The sequence below is a fragment of the Psammomys obesus genome, unplaced genomic scaffold (assembly GCF_907164565.1).
Source record: "Psammomys obesus unplaced genomic scaffold, mPsaObe1.curated_primary_1811, whole genome shotgun sequence".
In the NCBI taxonomy this organism is placed as follows: Eukaryota; Metazoa; Chordata; class Mammalia; order Rodentia; family Muridae; genus Psammomys; species Psammomys obesus.
In genome coordinates this window covers 993,969-1,010,976 of record NW_026596092.1, presented here as the reverse complement: position 1 = coordinate 1,010,976, position 17,008 = coordinate 993,969, and the positions used below count along the sequence as shown (strand labels likewise).

Genomic DNA, 17,008 nt, shown 5'->3' with positions numbered 1-17,008 from the left:
CTGGGGTGCAGCCAGGTGCACAGGGAGGCTGATCCTTGAAAGCTTTTTCTCTCAGAGCTGACAGTTCTCTGTCACGCCCTCTGTCCTCTGTGGGGTCTGTGATGTCTGGGGCAGTGAGTATGTGGTCCCAGGAGGAGACCATAGTCTACACAGCTACTCGGTTCCTACCCTGCTGGCATCTTCCCACAGGCTTCTCCCCAGGGAGGGGGTGCTGGGGCACCCAGCAGGAAGGCTGAGTCGTGGTCCATCCTGGCAGCCAGGTGCTCCTCTTGTTCAGTGCCAGGCCCTACAGCCAAGCCATGGCTTCTGTTTTCCACAGCATCGACTGTGCTGGAATCCTGAAGCTCAGAAACTCTGACATTGAGCTGAGGAAAGGGGAGACGGACATCGGGAGGAAGAACACCAGGGTTCGGCTGGTCTTCCGAGTTCACATCCCACAGCCCAACGGCCGGACGCTGTCCCTCCAGGTTGCCTCAAACCCGATCGAGTGCTGTAAGTAGCAGGCCATGCTGTGTTAGCGCTTGCTCTGAGCTGTGCCATCAAAGGTCTGTTTTAGCAGGCTTCCCGGAAACTGTGATCCCTCTTAGGTCGACCCAACTTCCATATCAACCTAAGAGGGGTCTGTCTGGGGTACATATTCCCACGTGCAGCTGGGTGCTGGTTAGAATCTGACCAAAGTACGAAGCATTCCTGCCCTGGCAACTACAGAAGTAAAAGGCAAAGTTCTTTTTGTGAAGCAGAGCTGTGTTGACCGCATCTACATTTATTCCCTCTTCGTTTGGGGGAAATTGAGAAAAGGAACTTTGGCTTTCCAGCCGCCATACTAGACAAACCAAAATAACCCCTCCTCTTCATCTTTCTCCCCTTTCTCTTCTCTCTTTCCCACCCCGTTCCTTTCCCTTCTCTTTTTCTTTTTGCCACCTCCCTCTCCCTTCTTCTTCTCTTCTAGTCTCTACTTCTTATCTCCAGGTTGTGTGTGTACGCATGCACATGCATGTGTGTGTGTTGTACATGTTTTGTACATGCATGTTGAACAAATGCTCTGCCCAGGGGTCCATACCCCATGTCTCAGACCTGAATTTTTAAAACGTTCCACGACTATCCATCTTCCCTCGTAGTGCCAAGTGTTTGCTTTTAATATGTGAGGTGGCCTCCAGAATGTGGGCAAGGACTCCTTGGCCTTGGAGAGGAACGTGTATGGCTACCACCTTCCTATGTCATACAGGGTTGGTCCCTTGTTAACAAGCCACATATGTCCCAGGAACCCTGTCAGGGTTTATCCGCTCTGCCTCCCTCTACCCAGAAGCTCTCTCCCATCCGGAGAAGTGGACTTGTGTAGGGTCATCCAGACCTACGAGGAAGCACAAACAGTTTTGGCCAGCCCCTGCCGGTCATTCCCAGGGCCTTCAGGCTGTGCCCATTGTCCAGCTGCTCTGGCATTGTCCCCTTGGAGACTTCCACCACGGGATCTTTAGTTCCATGCTGAGTTCCCTAGCTCTGCCCCCCATGGCCCCTACCCCCTGGACTGTGAAACAGGCTCACCTGTGGATTCAACTAATCCCTGCTTTTCGGAACAAGCTGAGTCTTCTGTAGTCACACACACAAGCCCGTGGCACTACCCTCTGTCTCCTTCTCTCTCAAGCCACTGGACACCTGACTTTCTCAAGCTGGATCCTCTTCCCTATGAGGTGAACTCTCCCCTGCCCTGGCTTGTCTGACAGAAGGGAGTCTGGGGACACCCATCTGACGCAGATGCTCAGAATGTCACCTGTCTCCAGCCTCTGCAGGCTCCCTTGCCGCTTCCACCCTCACGAAGTTGCCAATACCCGACTGGCTCTCTCCCAGGGGCAGTCAAGCTTTCTGCTTTGCCCCTGCCCCCAGGCTCAGTCTAGCACTAGAACAGCCTTCCTGCCCAGCTCTTCTGAGGGACTCATGGCCCTTCCACTCCAGGGACCAGCATTAGAAGTCAGAGTTCAGATGGCTTGCAGCTTTTGGAGACAGTTGTTCTAGCATGGCCCACGTTCTGACATAGTTGGAACAGTGCACCTACAGTCTTCCACATGACATGGGTTAAGACCCAAGTCAAGGGCTTTGTCAGTCCCCAGAACATCTGAACATTTATGTCAAATGGCAGCACCTGGGGCCCAGCTAGGGTTCCTGCAGGCAGCGAAGACACAGCTTCACTCACTGTTGCCTCCTCTGACACAGCCCAGCGGTCGGCCCAGGAGCTGCCCCTTGTGGAGAAGCAGAGCACGGACAGCTACCCAGTCATTGGTGGGAAGAAAATGGTGCTATCCGGCCATAACTTTCTGCAAGACTCTAAGGTCATTTTCGTGGAGAAGGCTCCAGGTATGTTCTTCAGGATGGCCAGATGAGTCTCTGCTCTCGGTGCTGGTGGGAACTGGTTCCTGACTGGCAAGGTGGATGGACTTTCTGCTTGCATGATCTGTCTGCACAAGGGTGTTTGGTCATAGCACGAGCAATTGCCAGACAGAGGTAGCTGTCAGCCCAAGAGCTTGTGTTTTCATCCCCTTTGGGTTTTCGTCAGGTCAAAGTTCACCTTTGGCATCTCCAGGCCCAGACTTTTGAAAGCCCATGTAAAGGAAGCCTGCAGGTTGGGCTTTGAAATCACCTACTTGCTAGAGTTGTCTGTGGTGAGCCCCAGGCCTGGCACCTGTTTTGAGCTCTGCTGGGCGTACCTTCTGGCCTTCCCCCTCTCCTTTCCCTACGTAAGGGAGATCTCCCTTGGCTTCTCCAACCTTCTTGGTATCCATCGTGTCGACATCACAGCCCAGGCTGTTATTCTCTTAGTCACTGGGATTTTTAGTGTCTCGGCCATATGAGTGTGTGTACAAACCCCCATACCTCCCAAAGATTTCCATGAGACTACAGAGCACGGCACTGTTACTGTTAAAGGTGTAGCCTTCTGCTCACACTAGCCTGAGAGGGAAATGCAGATTCCAGGGTGAGCTCAGAAGGGGTACTGTCCTGAGGAGCTGTGCATTTTCTTTACCTTTGGAGTCACTGTGTTGGTGTAACCCCTGGGGCCCGGAGTGTAGCCCTGGGTCACTTCGTTGGGACACTAATCCCAGTTGCTCATCATTTCTGGAACAGTGGGGGCCTTTCTGGTTCCAGATGGAGGCAGCCACTTGCTAGAGAGCTGTAATGGCCAGAGAGGCCCAAAACAAAGGCCCAACCAGCTGTGGAGCCCAAGAGAAAGAACGTAGTCCTCTGATACTTGGTTTCAAAGAGCAAGGGGAAAGCTGGGCAAGAGGGTCTCTTGGGTGGCTGTGGCGGGTGTGTGGCCCAGAAAGGGTGTCTCCTCTCAGCTTCGGGAACTCTCCTCTACAAAGATTGTGTGCAGTTTGGAATTTTGGACCCAGGTCCTCCTCCAGATGGGTTTGGGGGAGGGGGGATGCCATACCCTACCCACAGGGTTCTGGGGCAGCATCTATCCAAGGCTAGTGATTTGGAGGCCTTTCCTGCTTTTCATCCTTACCAACTGGAGTTTTCTCGGCGGTGGTCAGTCCCGTACTTACCCTCAATCATCAAAAAGCACCAGGTCATTCAATAGCCTCCATAATGGGATCTTGATTTTGCACCACTCACAGGAAACCTAGGCACTTCAATCAACACAGGCTTTCACATTTAACTCGGCTTGCCTCTGTAATCATGCATATAATTGGAAAATATGTTTTAAATTATAACAAAAACCCAACTATGATAAAGAGAATTAGCAATGCCCACACCCTTCTCTGAGGAGGTTAATTCTGAAATCCTTTGACCTTCTCAGCCTCAGGCAGGCCTCACTGTTGGACAAAAAGCACTAGACATAAAGCTTTGCACTCTGCACTATAAGATCTCTGTGCTCAACCCGAGGGTAGCCACAGACCCCTGCGGCTTCATCACAGGGCAGGACCCAGGCAGCCTTCCTGTCTGTTTATGGGGAGGCTTGGGAGGTGCCTTCCACTCAGGGGAATTGACCACAGCTGTTTTGGCAGCTCTCCGAGGTGGGCAGTAGCGGGGCTGAGCCTGGCATGGTGCAGCGGTAAGGTAGAGTGGCAAGATGCGGATTCCTGCCTAGGAGGTTAGCAACCTTCCATTGACCACAAGCCCCCACCTTGCCCCGCTGGAAGCCCTGTCTCACCTTCACTGAATTATTCCCACCTTCAAGCTAAGCTCACGAGGTTGCAGGTTGGGTCCCTGACCTAGTCTCGCTGGCTGCGGGTGATGATCTTTACAGGCATGCGGTAAATGAGTAGATGTCACGAATACAGACAGCCCATGAGCTTTAATAGGTGAGAACACTGCAGTTCTGTGTCTAGACAACGTCTGTTGTTTCCCTTTTTATAATTAGATTATTTGCATGTGTACTCAGGTGTGTACATGCAAATAGTATTTTTCTGAAGGAAAGAAACCAATGTCTGCATAATCCTCTTACTTTACATCAGGTTTTCTAAGCAAACGCCATCACTAACCATGTGATGTATCTGTTTTTTTCTTGCTGTTTCTTTCTGAGAAGCCACTAAGCTCCATTTAGATTACAAGCTCAGCTGGACTCCACCTTCCGATTGTCTGGTCAGCTTCAAAGCTCTGCTTTTAAACTGCTACTTGCAGGAGGACCACATTTGGACGTGCTGAACAGTGAGCTGGGCAGGTGGGGCTGGCCTCTCTGGAAAGGGCCATCTTTGCGGCTGTGACTGTTGTGGGCACTGTTGAGTCAGGCAATCAGGACTGTAGCCAGGGGTTGGGCTCTGCTTTGTCTCCCCTGTGTGATGCAGGATGCCTGAGTCACAGGTACCCTGATATTCTGTGGGCCACCATCCAGTGCTCCGGGTCACAATGTTCAGTGACTCAAAGGTTCCATGTATTCACTGGAGCAGTTCCCCTGCCAGAAGGATTGTGGGAGTGGGTGCTGTTCTGCCGTAGGGATTGGGTAGGGATGGCAGAGCCAGTTGTTGGCTCCTGCCCCATGCACACTCCTGCCACTGCACTCAGCAGCTGAAGAAAGATGCCCTCATGGCCTCTGGAGCTGGCCCTCCCTTGCTCATTTGCTGATGTGCTCTAGGAGGAGTTATTGCCCCAGGGCAATGAACAGCATGGCTCTAGCTTATCCATAACGGCAAGGCTGTGCCTCTTCTCAGGCCTCATCATCATGCCAGGCAATGTAACGAGTCTTTCTTTCAAGACTGACATGTTTGTATGTGAGCGAGAGCAGCAATGCTTGAGCAGTGAAACCGCGACGTCTTCCTGAGCTAGGCTCACTCTTGTGGAGACTGACCCATGGCGAACAGGGGTGCTGGCTTCTAAGGGTACACACAGCTGTGGCGCTGGCATTGCGTGTAGTTCTGTTTACATGCCTTGTGGAAGGCCATCTGGGTGTCTATTATTGCGCTGAAGCTGGGCCAAAACCTGGGTGACCGAACACTCAAACCCCGATGCCGACAGGTGACACCCACTCCTCCTTACACCATCATCTGCACTTGCTCCTCGGTGCCACTGCTGTCTGTGTCCCCCAGAGTTAAGTGTCTCCCCCAGACACAGACCTGGTGAGTTCTGCTGCCCACAGATCTGCTTTCCTGGACTGACCCTTCCTTCCCTGTTTCTTGAGAAGGTTTAGGGACCCAGCCAAGGGGTCTGAGGGACATGTGTTTGATCTGGAGTGTGGGTCACAGACATGTCATCATTGTCAGTGTGTCTCTGGGGACAGAGCTGGCCCCAGGGCTTGCCGGAGGAGAAGGTGCTAAGCTGGGGAAGAGAAACCTCTGGCAGCTGAAGAAAGCAGGGCCCTGAGAGGGTCGAGGACTCCACATGTGCCATGCACTCTGAAAGGCTTTCAGTCTGCTTGTTAAGCGTAATTAGTTTCAAGGGATCCCTGTGTGGGTAGCACCTGCCCCCGGCCAGAGCGTAAGGTGACCAGGAGCCCTCATCTCTTTTTTTCAAAGTATGAGCCTGTTCATGACCACAGGCTTCAGGGCACACTGTCCCATGACTAGGAAGCAGCCTACAGGGAGAACTGTGGCTTCACGCCAGCTTAGAGAGAATGGGGGATGTTAGTACAGAGTTGTGTCCCTGCAAGGGGTATGTGTGTTACTGTGTATGCAATGTGTGTGTGTGAGAGAGAGACAGTGTGTTTATGTATAACTGAGTGTGGATGAATGTGTGTATATGCTAGCGTGTCATGAGGTATGCGTCTGCCAATGTATGTGTGTGTGTGTGTGTGTGTGCGTGTGTGTGCATGCATTGGGATATTACTATGTCCCTACGTGATGTGACCGAGTACTCTGCACCCCCCCCCCCATGGAATGTCTCTGCCACTTGCAGCACTAAGCAAGGGCACCTTAAGTCCCCTGTAATTCCACCAGGTGGCTGTTACGGTCAGAGACAGTCAGCCCTGTTTCACCTTCCATGGGGAGGGAAGTGAAGTTCCCACAGTGGTCCTTTCGGCGGTCAGTCTACTACCACATATAATCCATGTGCTTTGGGCTGTGTGGCCACAGAGGCCTCTTCCCATCTGCTTCCTCGACAACTTGTAAAAGGCCGCAGCTGCAGCTGCCATGGGCTTTTCTACTCACTGGGTGTCTTGGGGTCAACTTACGGAGCTGCACATACCCTGAAGTCCTGACCAGCTGTAGGAAAATGCCTTCCTCTTTCCAATTCCCTGGCCATGGTGCTAGGGTGAGCCAGCGCAGAGGACAGTGTCTGCTCCCAGGCTCTGTACGTCATCAGATCTGTGCACATGTGCTTGTTTTCATCATGGGCTTAAAAATATCGCATTGCTGACCTGGCCAGGCAAGGTTCCACATGGCTGCCATGCACAGTCACTCAGTAAGACTTGGGGGAGAGAGAGAGAGAGAGAGAGAGAGAGAGAGAGAGCACCCTTGAAGTTCTGTCTTACAGGCATGCCCAGCTCTATGTGGTTCCAGAAATCACAGGCCCAGTAAGGGAAGGAAACGGGGGACAGTGCCCATAGCCCTTCTCACAGACAGTGTTTCTAAGAGGCTTAGAAGGAAATGAATTTGGAAAGTCCATGATAGAGCTGCCCCAGGCATTCAGAAAGTAGATTCTGCCCAGAGGCCCCTAGGAGAGATCTGCCTCATATCCTGATGCTGACAGGCTGGCTATTCCTGTGGGCTTCATGGGCAGCATGAACCCACCATCTCAAGATGGAAGGCTGGTCCTTGACCATCCAGTCCCTCTTCTTCCTCGAGTGTTTCCAGGTTACATTTGTCAGCCACACTCACAACCCCACCAGGTAACAGCTTTCTGCTGAGCGCCTGTAGCCTGCCTTCATACAGATCTCTCACAGGATGCAGTTCTGGTAGTTCTGCAGCTATCTGCTCCATGCCCAGGATAGTTTAAGCTCCATGAAAGAAGTCCCTTTTCCATGAGCAGTGGCACAGGGAGGGTGTGGCTGGGTGTGTCTCTGAGGTTCCAGTACTGGAAGTGCTCATCAGGGTGGCCATGTGGGAGATGCTGGGCTTTGCAGGGTGGAGTCTACTGAGAAGGATGAGGTGTGTGTGTGTGTGTGAGAGAGAGAGAGACAGAGACAGAGACAGAGAGGGTCACCTTGTGAGAGACCACAGTGCTAGTTAGCAGAGCAACCTGTTGTGAAGGGCAAGCCTGGCCCTCAGCCTCTGGCCTCTTGCCCAATTGTGGAGCCTTTTCCACACACAATCCTACCACATGGTACTATTGCTACCAGCCCCCACTTGGGACTGAGTGGTTGCTGAAGCATGTCCAGCTTCAGGTGTTCTATTTTAGCCACAAGGAGCAAGAGACGAAAGCAGTTTGCTCTTCCCATCCCCCTTCCAGACACCTGCCATCCCTCTCTGTACCTTGAGGATTTGCCTCTTTGGGATACTTTTTGTCAGCAGAGTCAGTGTTTGTGCTTTGCAGTCTGGTTTCTTTCACCTGATGGCATTTTTTTTTTATCCCCTTGGTAGTAGATCCCAGTTCTCTGTCCATTTCTATGACTGACCAGGCCCGTGTGGTCAGGTCAGTAGATGGACATGGGGTTGTTCCACTCTCTGTGATCATCGTGAATGAAGTTGTTGTGAATGTTCATAAACAAGGTTCTATGGCAGCCTGTGCCTTCCTCCTGGCACATACCTGGGTATGAGTCTGTCCTCAGCTATTCAATGCCACCAGGCTGTTTTCCAAAATGCTGGGCAGCCTCATTCTGCCTTGGGGTTCTGCTAAGGAATGCAAAGGTGCCCACCTAACCTGGGAAAAACAGGCCTCTAGGGCACCAAGGGCTGCATGCCCAGCTTGCAGGGTCCGTGGAAGGTTGGAGAACCCACTTGCATAGCAGGCTATCTGTGCTCAGAGCCCCTCTGTAGTCCTGCTCTGTGCAATCTTTGTTGTGCTCATCTGGCCTCATGACACATCTATCCTAGTGCTTCACAAGGCTGGGGTGTTTGGACCTGCCCCTCCCTTGAGGCTGATGGGATGCAGACACAGAGCTAGAAGGATGGAGCCTCGTGCCCCACCCCAAGGAGGAGTCGAAACATATCTTGGGAAGCTTCTCCTCTCCTGAGTAAACTTCAGCTGCTTCCACACGTGGAAACAGTGGCTCAGCCCGGACCCTGGCGTGTGACTGGCCTGTGGGCCTGTGGCGGCAGCAGCGTCCCGAAGCCAGTGGACTCTTTCAGACCTGCAGGCCGCCTATGTGGAAACCTTGGGCGGGTGTGGTGGGGAAGCCTTTCCGATGACTCACACTGCAGGGAATTCCCTAATGATTTGGAATATTTTTATTTCTGAACTGGAGTGCAGTTTCCTACTGGGAGTCTAGGGAGCTCCTGATAAGATGGGACACAAAGGCCCTTTTAGGATGGCCGGCTGGCTCCCTGCCTGGTAGAAGCTGAATTCTGTACAGTGCTGGGTTAACTAGCCTCTGAGCCGGGGCTCCGGTGCCTCTGGGCTCATCTGATAGTCCACAGCGTCCCTCACAGCTGCTACCTTAATGGCTCCCTCAGGAGTACAAAGGGCCATCTCCTCATCATTGGGCCCCTGGTCTCCTGTCAGAAGCAACTGGCAGTGTGCATTCAAAAGTCCTCAGGCAGCTACTGCCAGACCATGATGAGGATAACAGAATCACTGTTTCCTCACTGTGTGACAACTGCAAATGGAGGCCCTGGGTCCGGATAGGACCAGGGCTTTGAATGCCTGGCCTGGGAGAAAGTGCTTCACTGTAAGCACATACATCTTGATGGCTCCAAGGAACCGTACTTCAATGTGAAGCAAAACCTGATGGGTGATCTGACTTGGTGTGACTTAGAAGACAGGAATGGAGGAGCTCCCTCTTGTCTGTTTATTGTTGGCATGGTGCTGGATGGGAGCTGGCCAGTCGTGGCATGGCAACTCACAATGGTTCCTTCTCAACCACTTTTTTTTTCTTTTGCCACATGATTTGAACTTACAAAGCACCCTCCTCAGGGGTTTGGGTTGGTTTATGCTTCTCTCCGTTCCCAGAGGTGACAGACCTCCTGAGCAGACTTTTAAAGGTTGTGATATGTGACTTCCTTCCACAGAATGCCTCAGTCTCCTTCCTTCCTCTCCAGGCATACCTGCTGCCTCTCCATTGTGGAGGGCAAGCTTACGCAGCAGGCAGCTGGATGATACACAGAGCATGGTCAGAGAACTGTGTGTGGGTACCTTGTGTTTGACCCTCATGGCTATATGTTGGCACAAGTGGCTGAGGTTGACAGCACTTTAAGACTATCAAGGCCAAGGGGTTCACTCTTCTTGATATTCCAAAGCTCTAGGGGTGTCCTGTTGTTTTCCCTGAGGGGCATGAATTAGGGATACAGTTAGTACCCTTCATGGGCTCATCTGATGGGTGATTTGCTCAGGGCCTGGGGTGTCTTGGGAGCTGGTGTGGCCCGGTGAGGCTGGGTGGCTCTTGGAGCCTCTGGTGACTCACATTTCCACCCTGTGCCTCCACCCTCCACCCACCACCCTGTCCAGCATTGAGGGAAGGAGCTGCTGTTTGATTTATCAGTAATGTGGGGTTAGTGACAGACAAATGGAGTGTAAGCAGAAACTAAGCATGTGCCCCAAACGGCTCATCTCAGGAACTGACTTCACTTTGGAGAAGATAAAAGCTGGGATGGATATCCGTCAACTCAGTGGCCACCCAGCTGTCCCCAGGTCATGGGCCTGTCAGCAGGATTGGGGACTCAGAGCCTGTGAGTGGCAGACACCCTTCCTCTAAGCACTAGGTCCACACCTCATCGCCAGCTGAGAACAATAAGTCCTTTCACTGTGCCTATGGGAGCCTTTTCATATTTTTTTAAAACATTCAAATGGCCACTGGGCTAAGGTTAAAAAATACCAAGTGTTTTGCATTTCTAGGTCCTGATATGGTATGAAGTAGCCAAAGAATGGCTTTTCTTCTCTCCAAAGCATTTCCTCTGGGCAGAGGCTGGGGAATTCCTCTGACTTCTCCCAACACACATGGGAGGCTAGTGGGACATGACACTAAGTGGCAGAGCCGAGATGTTCTCTAAGCACAACATATGTCATACTTGCTGGGCTTGAGGGTTTTCCCTGACTCTCTTCTGCAGTGCTCTCCCTTGGAAGAGACTGAAGTATAGGAACCCTTTCTTGATGTGTGTTGGAGCCAGTAAGATGTATGTAAACATGGGCCCAGAGCTGGACCGTTAGAAACACTAACGGTGTGTGGCTCCCCCTCCTCAGGAGGCGGGGCATTGTCTGTGGACCTGACTAAGTACTCTGTATCAGGTCAATACTTGCCATCCCCTGTGAGGGAAGAATGTCCGGGGGACCCAGAACACTGCCCTGAACCCCAGCCCTAAGCAGTTCGGCCGTGTCCTTCATTGATCTCACCATTCTCTCCCACTCTCGCCTCCCTGACCTTCAGGTTCCGGGTCATCTGGAAGGTACTGAAGACAGACTAAGTGTGTCCCCACACAAAGTGACAGATTTCTTTCTGCCCTTTGTTCCAGATGGCCACCATGTCTGGGAGATGGAAGCGAAAACTGACCGAGACCTGTGCAAGCCAGTAAGTACTTAGAATCCTGTAGCAGGCACTGGAGGCCAGTCTGGGGCTCCTGTTTGTTAAGATGAGGCAATGCTTGGGGGGGGGGCAGTGAGAAAACATAACTGTAAATCCCTTGCCCAAGCAAGTGCTATTAGGATAGAGTTGGGACAGTAATGGTGACCATGAGCACCATGAGAACTGAGGCTGGGCAGAGCTTCAGGCCTCTTTATGGTAGCTATGCCTTGCTTTTTAGAGGTACCAGATTGTGTAGCCCTGTCTGAGTGGCTACCTCTGGGAGATCCTGGTGTTGTAAGCCTCATCTGTGGACACCCAGCACTGCCTGGACATGCCACTCTTCCTGTGTGACTTGTCACCACCCTTGCCAGAGGACACCTCAACCACCCTGCACTCTTGTTTTGAACTGGCCATGGATGAGAGGGCAGACTGAACCGGATAGCTTAGATCTGCTGGTTGGATGTGCTGATGAGCTGCAGTGAGTGTGTGCCACGACCCGTGGGTGACATAATTAGTCTGCCTCCCTCCTGCATAGACATGGCGCCTGCCCATGCTCCCTCTTCACCTTCACACCGGGTCATTACTATTGGTGATTGGCTATTTCCATCTGAAATACTTTTTGCAGCAGCAGCATGTTTCTGACTGTTGGTGTGTCTTGCTCTCTTTCCTTCCAGCCATTGGCCTAGTCATCTAAAATGGCCACTGGAGACAACGTGGAGCCAGGTCTTACTTGCTGATTCCACTCTGTCTTCACCATTCTTACAGCCTGCTTGCTTGTTTCCTTGGCTTTTGCAGAGCTGGAAGTTGCACAAAGGGCCACACATGCTGGGTGAACGCTCTACCATGGAGCTAAGTTGACAACCCCGACAGTGTCTTTTAATTGGACTTTAGGCCATGGATATTTAAAGCAATTATCAGTTCAGAGCAGTCAGGAAACCATCACAGAGTTCTGTCTAGTCTCAGAAGAGCGCAACAAAAACCAGCAAGTAGGTCTCCCAAACTCTAGCTCATTCCAGAGTTCTTTCCAGTAGTCTGGGAAGCATTCTTGTGAATACAGGGAGTGGGGAGTCATTGGGGTGCTCCCAGGGTGCGGAAGTGGGGTTTAAATGATTCAGAAACCTTGGACTTTTTCTCTTGGGCCACTTGTGAACATTGGGCAGCAAGAATCTCATCAACAGGACACGCTGATAATGGGATTAGCAGAGTAGACAGGAACTCATAGCTTCTGAGGAAAGGTAGTCATGGCTCCCGTCAGCATAGTGGTCACCAAGGCATCTGCTTCTCTTGCAGCAGGCACAGGCTGTCTTCCTGTTCTCCAGGTGTTCATCTCTGTCAGGATGAAACATCTGCTGCTTCTATTCCTCTTGGGCACTGATCCACTCCCAGAAAACCTTTCCGAGTACTTGCCAGGGAGAAAGGTCCTCCATGGCCAGAGTGACACCTGTTCATTAAGGTGAAACATTAAACATTCACCCATAGCACCCTGCTTCCTTCCTCTCACTGAAGAGGGCTTTCTCTGCCTCAGTCTCTCTCTCTCTCTCTCTCTCTCTCTCTCTCTCTCTCTCTCTTTCTTTTTTCTAAGACAGGGTTTCTCTGTGTAGCCTTGGTTGTCCTGGACTCACTCTGTAGATCAGGCTGGCCATGAACTCACAGAGATCTGCCTGCCTATGTCTCCCGAGTGCTGGAATCATAGGCGTAGGCATGCACGTTGCATTTGCAGATGTTTTAAAGATGGGTTTCTTCTGTGTATGTGGCTAGGCATTGCAGCCAACTAACAATGTGACCTTAAGCCAGTGGGTTTTCCTAAAGCCTGTGCTGGCTGCAGCCCTTCATCTCTGACCTTGCTGACAAGCTGCCATCATTTGATCTCAGGTCACGCTTCCTCCAGCTTCCTTCCCTGTGCTTTAGGGCAGAGCTCCCTCGGAAGAGGTATGCTTATAAGCATGATGTATCTGTGCATAGGATTGAAGTGCATTGACCTGTGTCTGTCTCAAGATGTGACCCTCTTTGGTCATGTGGGATCGGTTAGCAAGCCAGGGACAGCCTGCCCCTCTGGCCCTTTCTGCAGTCCTTCCTTGGGGCCTTTGGGGCTTTTTCTTTCTTGATACTTAGCAGCTAAGTATCAATAAGACATTGCTGTGTCTTCTTGCTTCCTCTTGAAGAACCATTTCTTTTTAGACTCCGTAGTAGCTGCTACCATTGAGTGACAGCCATGCATGGGAAGAGGCACTGTCTGTGGTCCCCTTCAATTTAGCAGGTCCTAGAACCCGCCATGGTGTACCCCCTTTCCTTTCACCTGACTGAACTCAAGCATTCCAGCCAGACCACTAAAATCTGGACACAGCCCACACTGGCTTGCCACAGTTTTGGGCAGCCTCCTACAAGGTTGGGCACGTAGCATTGGGCAAGCACACTGTAGCCTCCATCATCCAACTTTTGCTTGCCCCTCCCCCACCACTGTTTCTTCCAGATGAAGAGAAGCCAGTGCAACAGCTTCAGCAGGCTGATGAGGGAGTGTGTCTTGGGAGATGGAGCGCAGGGGATGGAGCCCAGAGCTCATCTTAACCAGTCCTGCCTTGGTGCCCATGTCTCTAAGGGCTCTCAGTGCCAGGCTCTCTCTCTCTCACACACACAAAAGAGGCTGGACCTGAAGTTCTTCAGATTTCTAGTGCTGAGGTTTTATAACTCAATGAAGTTTGCAACAATTGATTTGCTAACATTATAACAAGCTCTGGTTAATTACATTAACAAAAGAAATGATACCATGGATTTTTCTGACACATTTTTTTTTTCCTGGACTGTTAAACTAAAATCACATGATGAAAGAAACAAAATGAAGAAACTTTATGGATTTGAAATACCCAGTAGGATTTAGGTAAAGCACTCTGAAGCACTGACCTTCCTTAGGGTGGCTGTGCCATGCTCAGGGTCCTCAGCGCCAGGTACCCCTGGAATCCCACAGCTCAGAGTCCTCATTTAATGTTCCATTCAGTTCTAAGTACTCATGGCTTGCATTCTTGTTTGCTCCTGAAAGGGAATGTAAAAAGCTTGCATGTTTCTGTTTGAAAGTGGGAAAGAAAACAACAGCCAACCTCAAGCTGTCCTGTTTTACCTGTGTTCTCAACTGTCCCTCTGCCCTGGGCTGAGATCTGTTTGTCTTCCTTTTGAGGATATTGGGGATTCTTGTGGGACATTGTGGCGATTATTACAATGCCACTCTGGACAATGCCCATAAAGAATACCACCTCTTGTCACGAAGACGTGCTTCCTATAAGTAGGCAGAGAACAGTCTTTTTGCCTAAAGTCACTGGGCTTTGGATGAAGAGGTAGTAGATATCTGGGATATCTGCTGTCCAGCAGGAGGGAGGCAGCTCCACTCTCTGAGAGATGCTTACACGTCCTCTTTTCTTGCCTCAGTTCCACCACAAAAGGGCTCTCAGCCTCTGGCCATGTAAGAGGTCAGGCTGCCTTTTTCCAACTTGTGATCAAACGTGAGCAAGTCACACACAAAAGTCATCATTGGAGATCCTGGGATCAAACATGAGCAAGTCATACACAAAAGTCACCCTCAGAAGCCCTCTGGTGTCCAGAGATGGCTGTTTGGTGCCTCAGTACAAAGCATTCCTGCTCTGTAAGGTCCTGACTGTTTCCTCTTTGCTGTTTTCCCACCAGAATTCTCTGGTGGTTGAGATACCACCTTTCCGCAACCAGAGAATAACCAGCCCTGTCCAAGTCAGTTTCTACGTCTGCAATGGGAAGCGGAAGAGAAGCCAGTACCAGCATTTCACGTACCTTCCTGCCAATGGTAACGCTGTCTTTCTAACCTTAAGCTCTGAAAGTGAGCGGAGAGGAGGCTTTTACTAAGCAACGAGGCTGTGAGAGGATGTTGTTATAAAAAGCAGCGTGGCTCGCTCACAAGACCAAGTCGCCCACCCCCTCAAAGAAAAGCGAAGCCTGGGTGTGTTTTCCTGTTCTGGTGCATGCCGGGGTAATCGCTTGCTAGCCTTTTGCAAATATGCAGCGGCCAAGCAGCTCCACCCCCTCAGGAGCTGATGTGGTCTGGGTGTATGTCTAACCTCTGTGAATCTTTGGGGGGAGGTAGAAAAAAGTATTTCTTAGAACAGTTTTATAGGTAGCATCAAAAATAAGCCTGCCACGGTCATTGGGGAACATACATGACTCTGTCCTCATGGTGACGGCGCCATGCAGCATGCAGTGGGTCCCCGCTGGATACTGTCATCCCCTGGTGACGTGGGACTTTGAGATGGAAGTTCTTCTGCTCAAGTTTACTCATTTTGGGAATGGCTTCTTTTCATTCAGAAACAGTCAGCTCACCTTTTCAACTTTCTAGGGTGTTTTATTTAAGAAAATTCCTTTTTTTTTCCCTTTTCTTTTTAACCCTCCCCTAAGCTTGTAGAAAGGTGTGCCCCAGGCATCCAGGGTTTCCTGTGTGGTGCAGGCCATTCTCCTGTGGCAGGATGTGTGTGCAGAGAGCTGAGTGGGTTGCATTCCTGAGTTTTATTGTATTTTGAGTAAGCGCAGCTATGTCAGCAACCTTTTTATACCGTTGCTCCCCTAAAACTTAAGATATTCATATAAGAGGGAAATTATACGATAATTAATTACCTGTGGAGCAGCCGCATCGTTATCTTAGTAAAATCAAGTTGTTTTTTTTTTTTTAAAAGGTTTCAGCTTTTTTGAAGTGTAAAGGCAATTGGAACAGCTTAGACAGTAAGAAAAAAAAATGGTATTCAAATGCTGAACTTAACTGTCTTATCAGGAAAACCCTAGAAATGCCCTTCAAAACTAGAACAAAAACTTTGTTAAGCTCTCATACAAGGGCACCAGTGTCAGCGATTGTAAGAACACCATGGGTGACCCCAGCACAGCTGCCCACACCCCATCCTGCTACCACCCTGGCATGGGTCACAAGTCTCTTTCTCTTGGGAAATAATGTACAGTCCTTCTCACAAAAACAAATATTTGCTCTTTATTTTCTGAAAGTGCAACAATTGTGCCCTAATTATACTTCAAGCATGGTTGATCCAAAATTTAAGAAGGTCTAAACTTTATAAAGAGAAAAAAAAAATCCTTCTCTAAAACAATGTGGAGACATAATGAAGATTAACTTCCCTTATTGGATGGCATGTCTGAGTTGTTGGTGAAGGTTTTGAATGGTGCTCAGTTTCAGCAGAGAACACTGTCAGAAGGGTCTGAGGCACAGTGCACACAGCGAGGCCCCACGGCCTAGTGGCTAAGTCTACCACTGCCGTCCTCCCACACTGATGCAGCATCCACCATGCCAGCTGCTCTCCACCCCACCCCAGGCTGCCTCCCACACTCCACGAAGCCTCTTGCTGGGAACCCCCCCAGCTGCCCATCATCCCCGTTTGCGGCTCAGGCCTTCCCCAGCCCCTCTGGATTCAGCCACATGGTCCTGGCCTCTCTTCAGCCTTTTCATCCTGCTGCCTGACTCTTACTTCCAACCCCAAGATGGCTGCCCACCGCCAGCATGGTCCCAGGAGTGGCCATGTTTCCTCGCCACTAGACTGTGAGCTCCTTCAGAGAGACCTGGGCCACTGTAGGGTTGAGTCCCCAGTATTATTCATTGTCTGATGCCTGGCTGGCTACCAACATGTGTTTTTTTTTTTTTTTAAATAAATAAACACACAGATGGAGAACCCCAGCTCCTGTGTCCCGTGTTCTCTTTGGCGCTCTCCCTCCATGGTCCTTGCCATCTGTTGCTCTGGGGTATATCTCTGAGAATACTGATGCTGACAAATGGCTGTATTCATAGCACCCATGTTTTCAGACCACTGTGTTCAAATCCTGGGCACTCTCCATATGGCATATGACAGGCTCTTAATTAGCCTGGGTCTATGATACTTGTGGTTTTTCTCTTTGAACACTGGCTGTGAAGTTACAAGCCTTCCCCGTGAGTAGTCCTGTATTATTAAGTGGGTTTCACATCCATCTGTATTTCATGTG

At 50.6% G+C, this 17,008-nt stretch overlaps 1 protein-coding gene across 3 annotated transcripts in view; it reads left to right on the top strand.

The window, feature by feature from the left end:
• Positions 1 to 17,008, top strand: part of Nfatc1 (nuclear factor of activated T cells 1) — a 105,837-nt gene that overhangs the window by 46,161 nt on the left and 42,668 nt on the right. For 2 of the 3 annotated variants that reach the window (XM_055628019.1, XM_055628020.1), the window contains exons 5-8: positions 320 to 492; positions 2,209 to 2,349; positions 10,971 to 11,026; positions 14,693 to 14,825. In XM_055628019.1, coding sequence (XP_055483994.1) covers positions 320 to 492; positions 2,209 to 2,349; positions 10,971 to 11,026; positions 14,693 to 14,825 — 503 coding nt within the window. Of the gene's footprint in view, positions 1 to 319; positions 493 to 2,208; positions 2,350 to 10,970; positions 11,027 to 14,692; positions 14,826 to 15,705; positions 16,699 to 17,008 lie in introns of those variants that run through there. The other variant, XM_055628021.1, reaches the window with a different exon arrangement.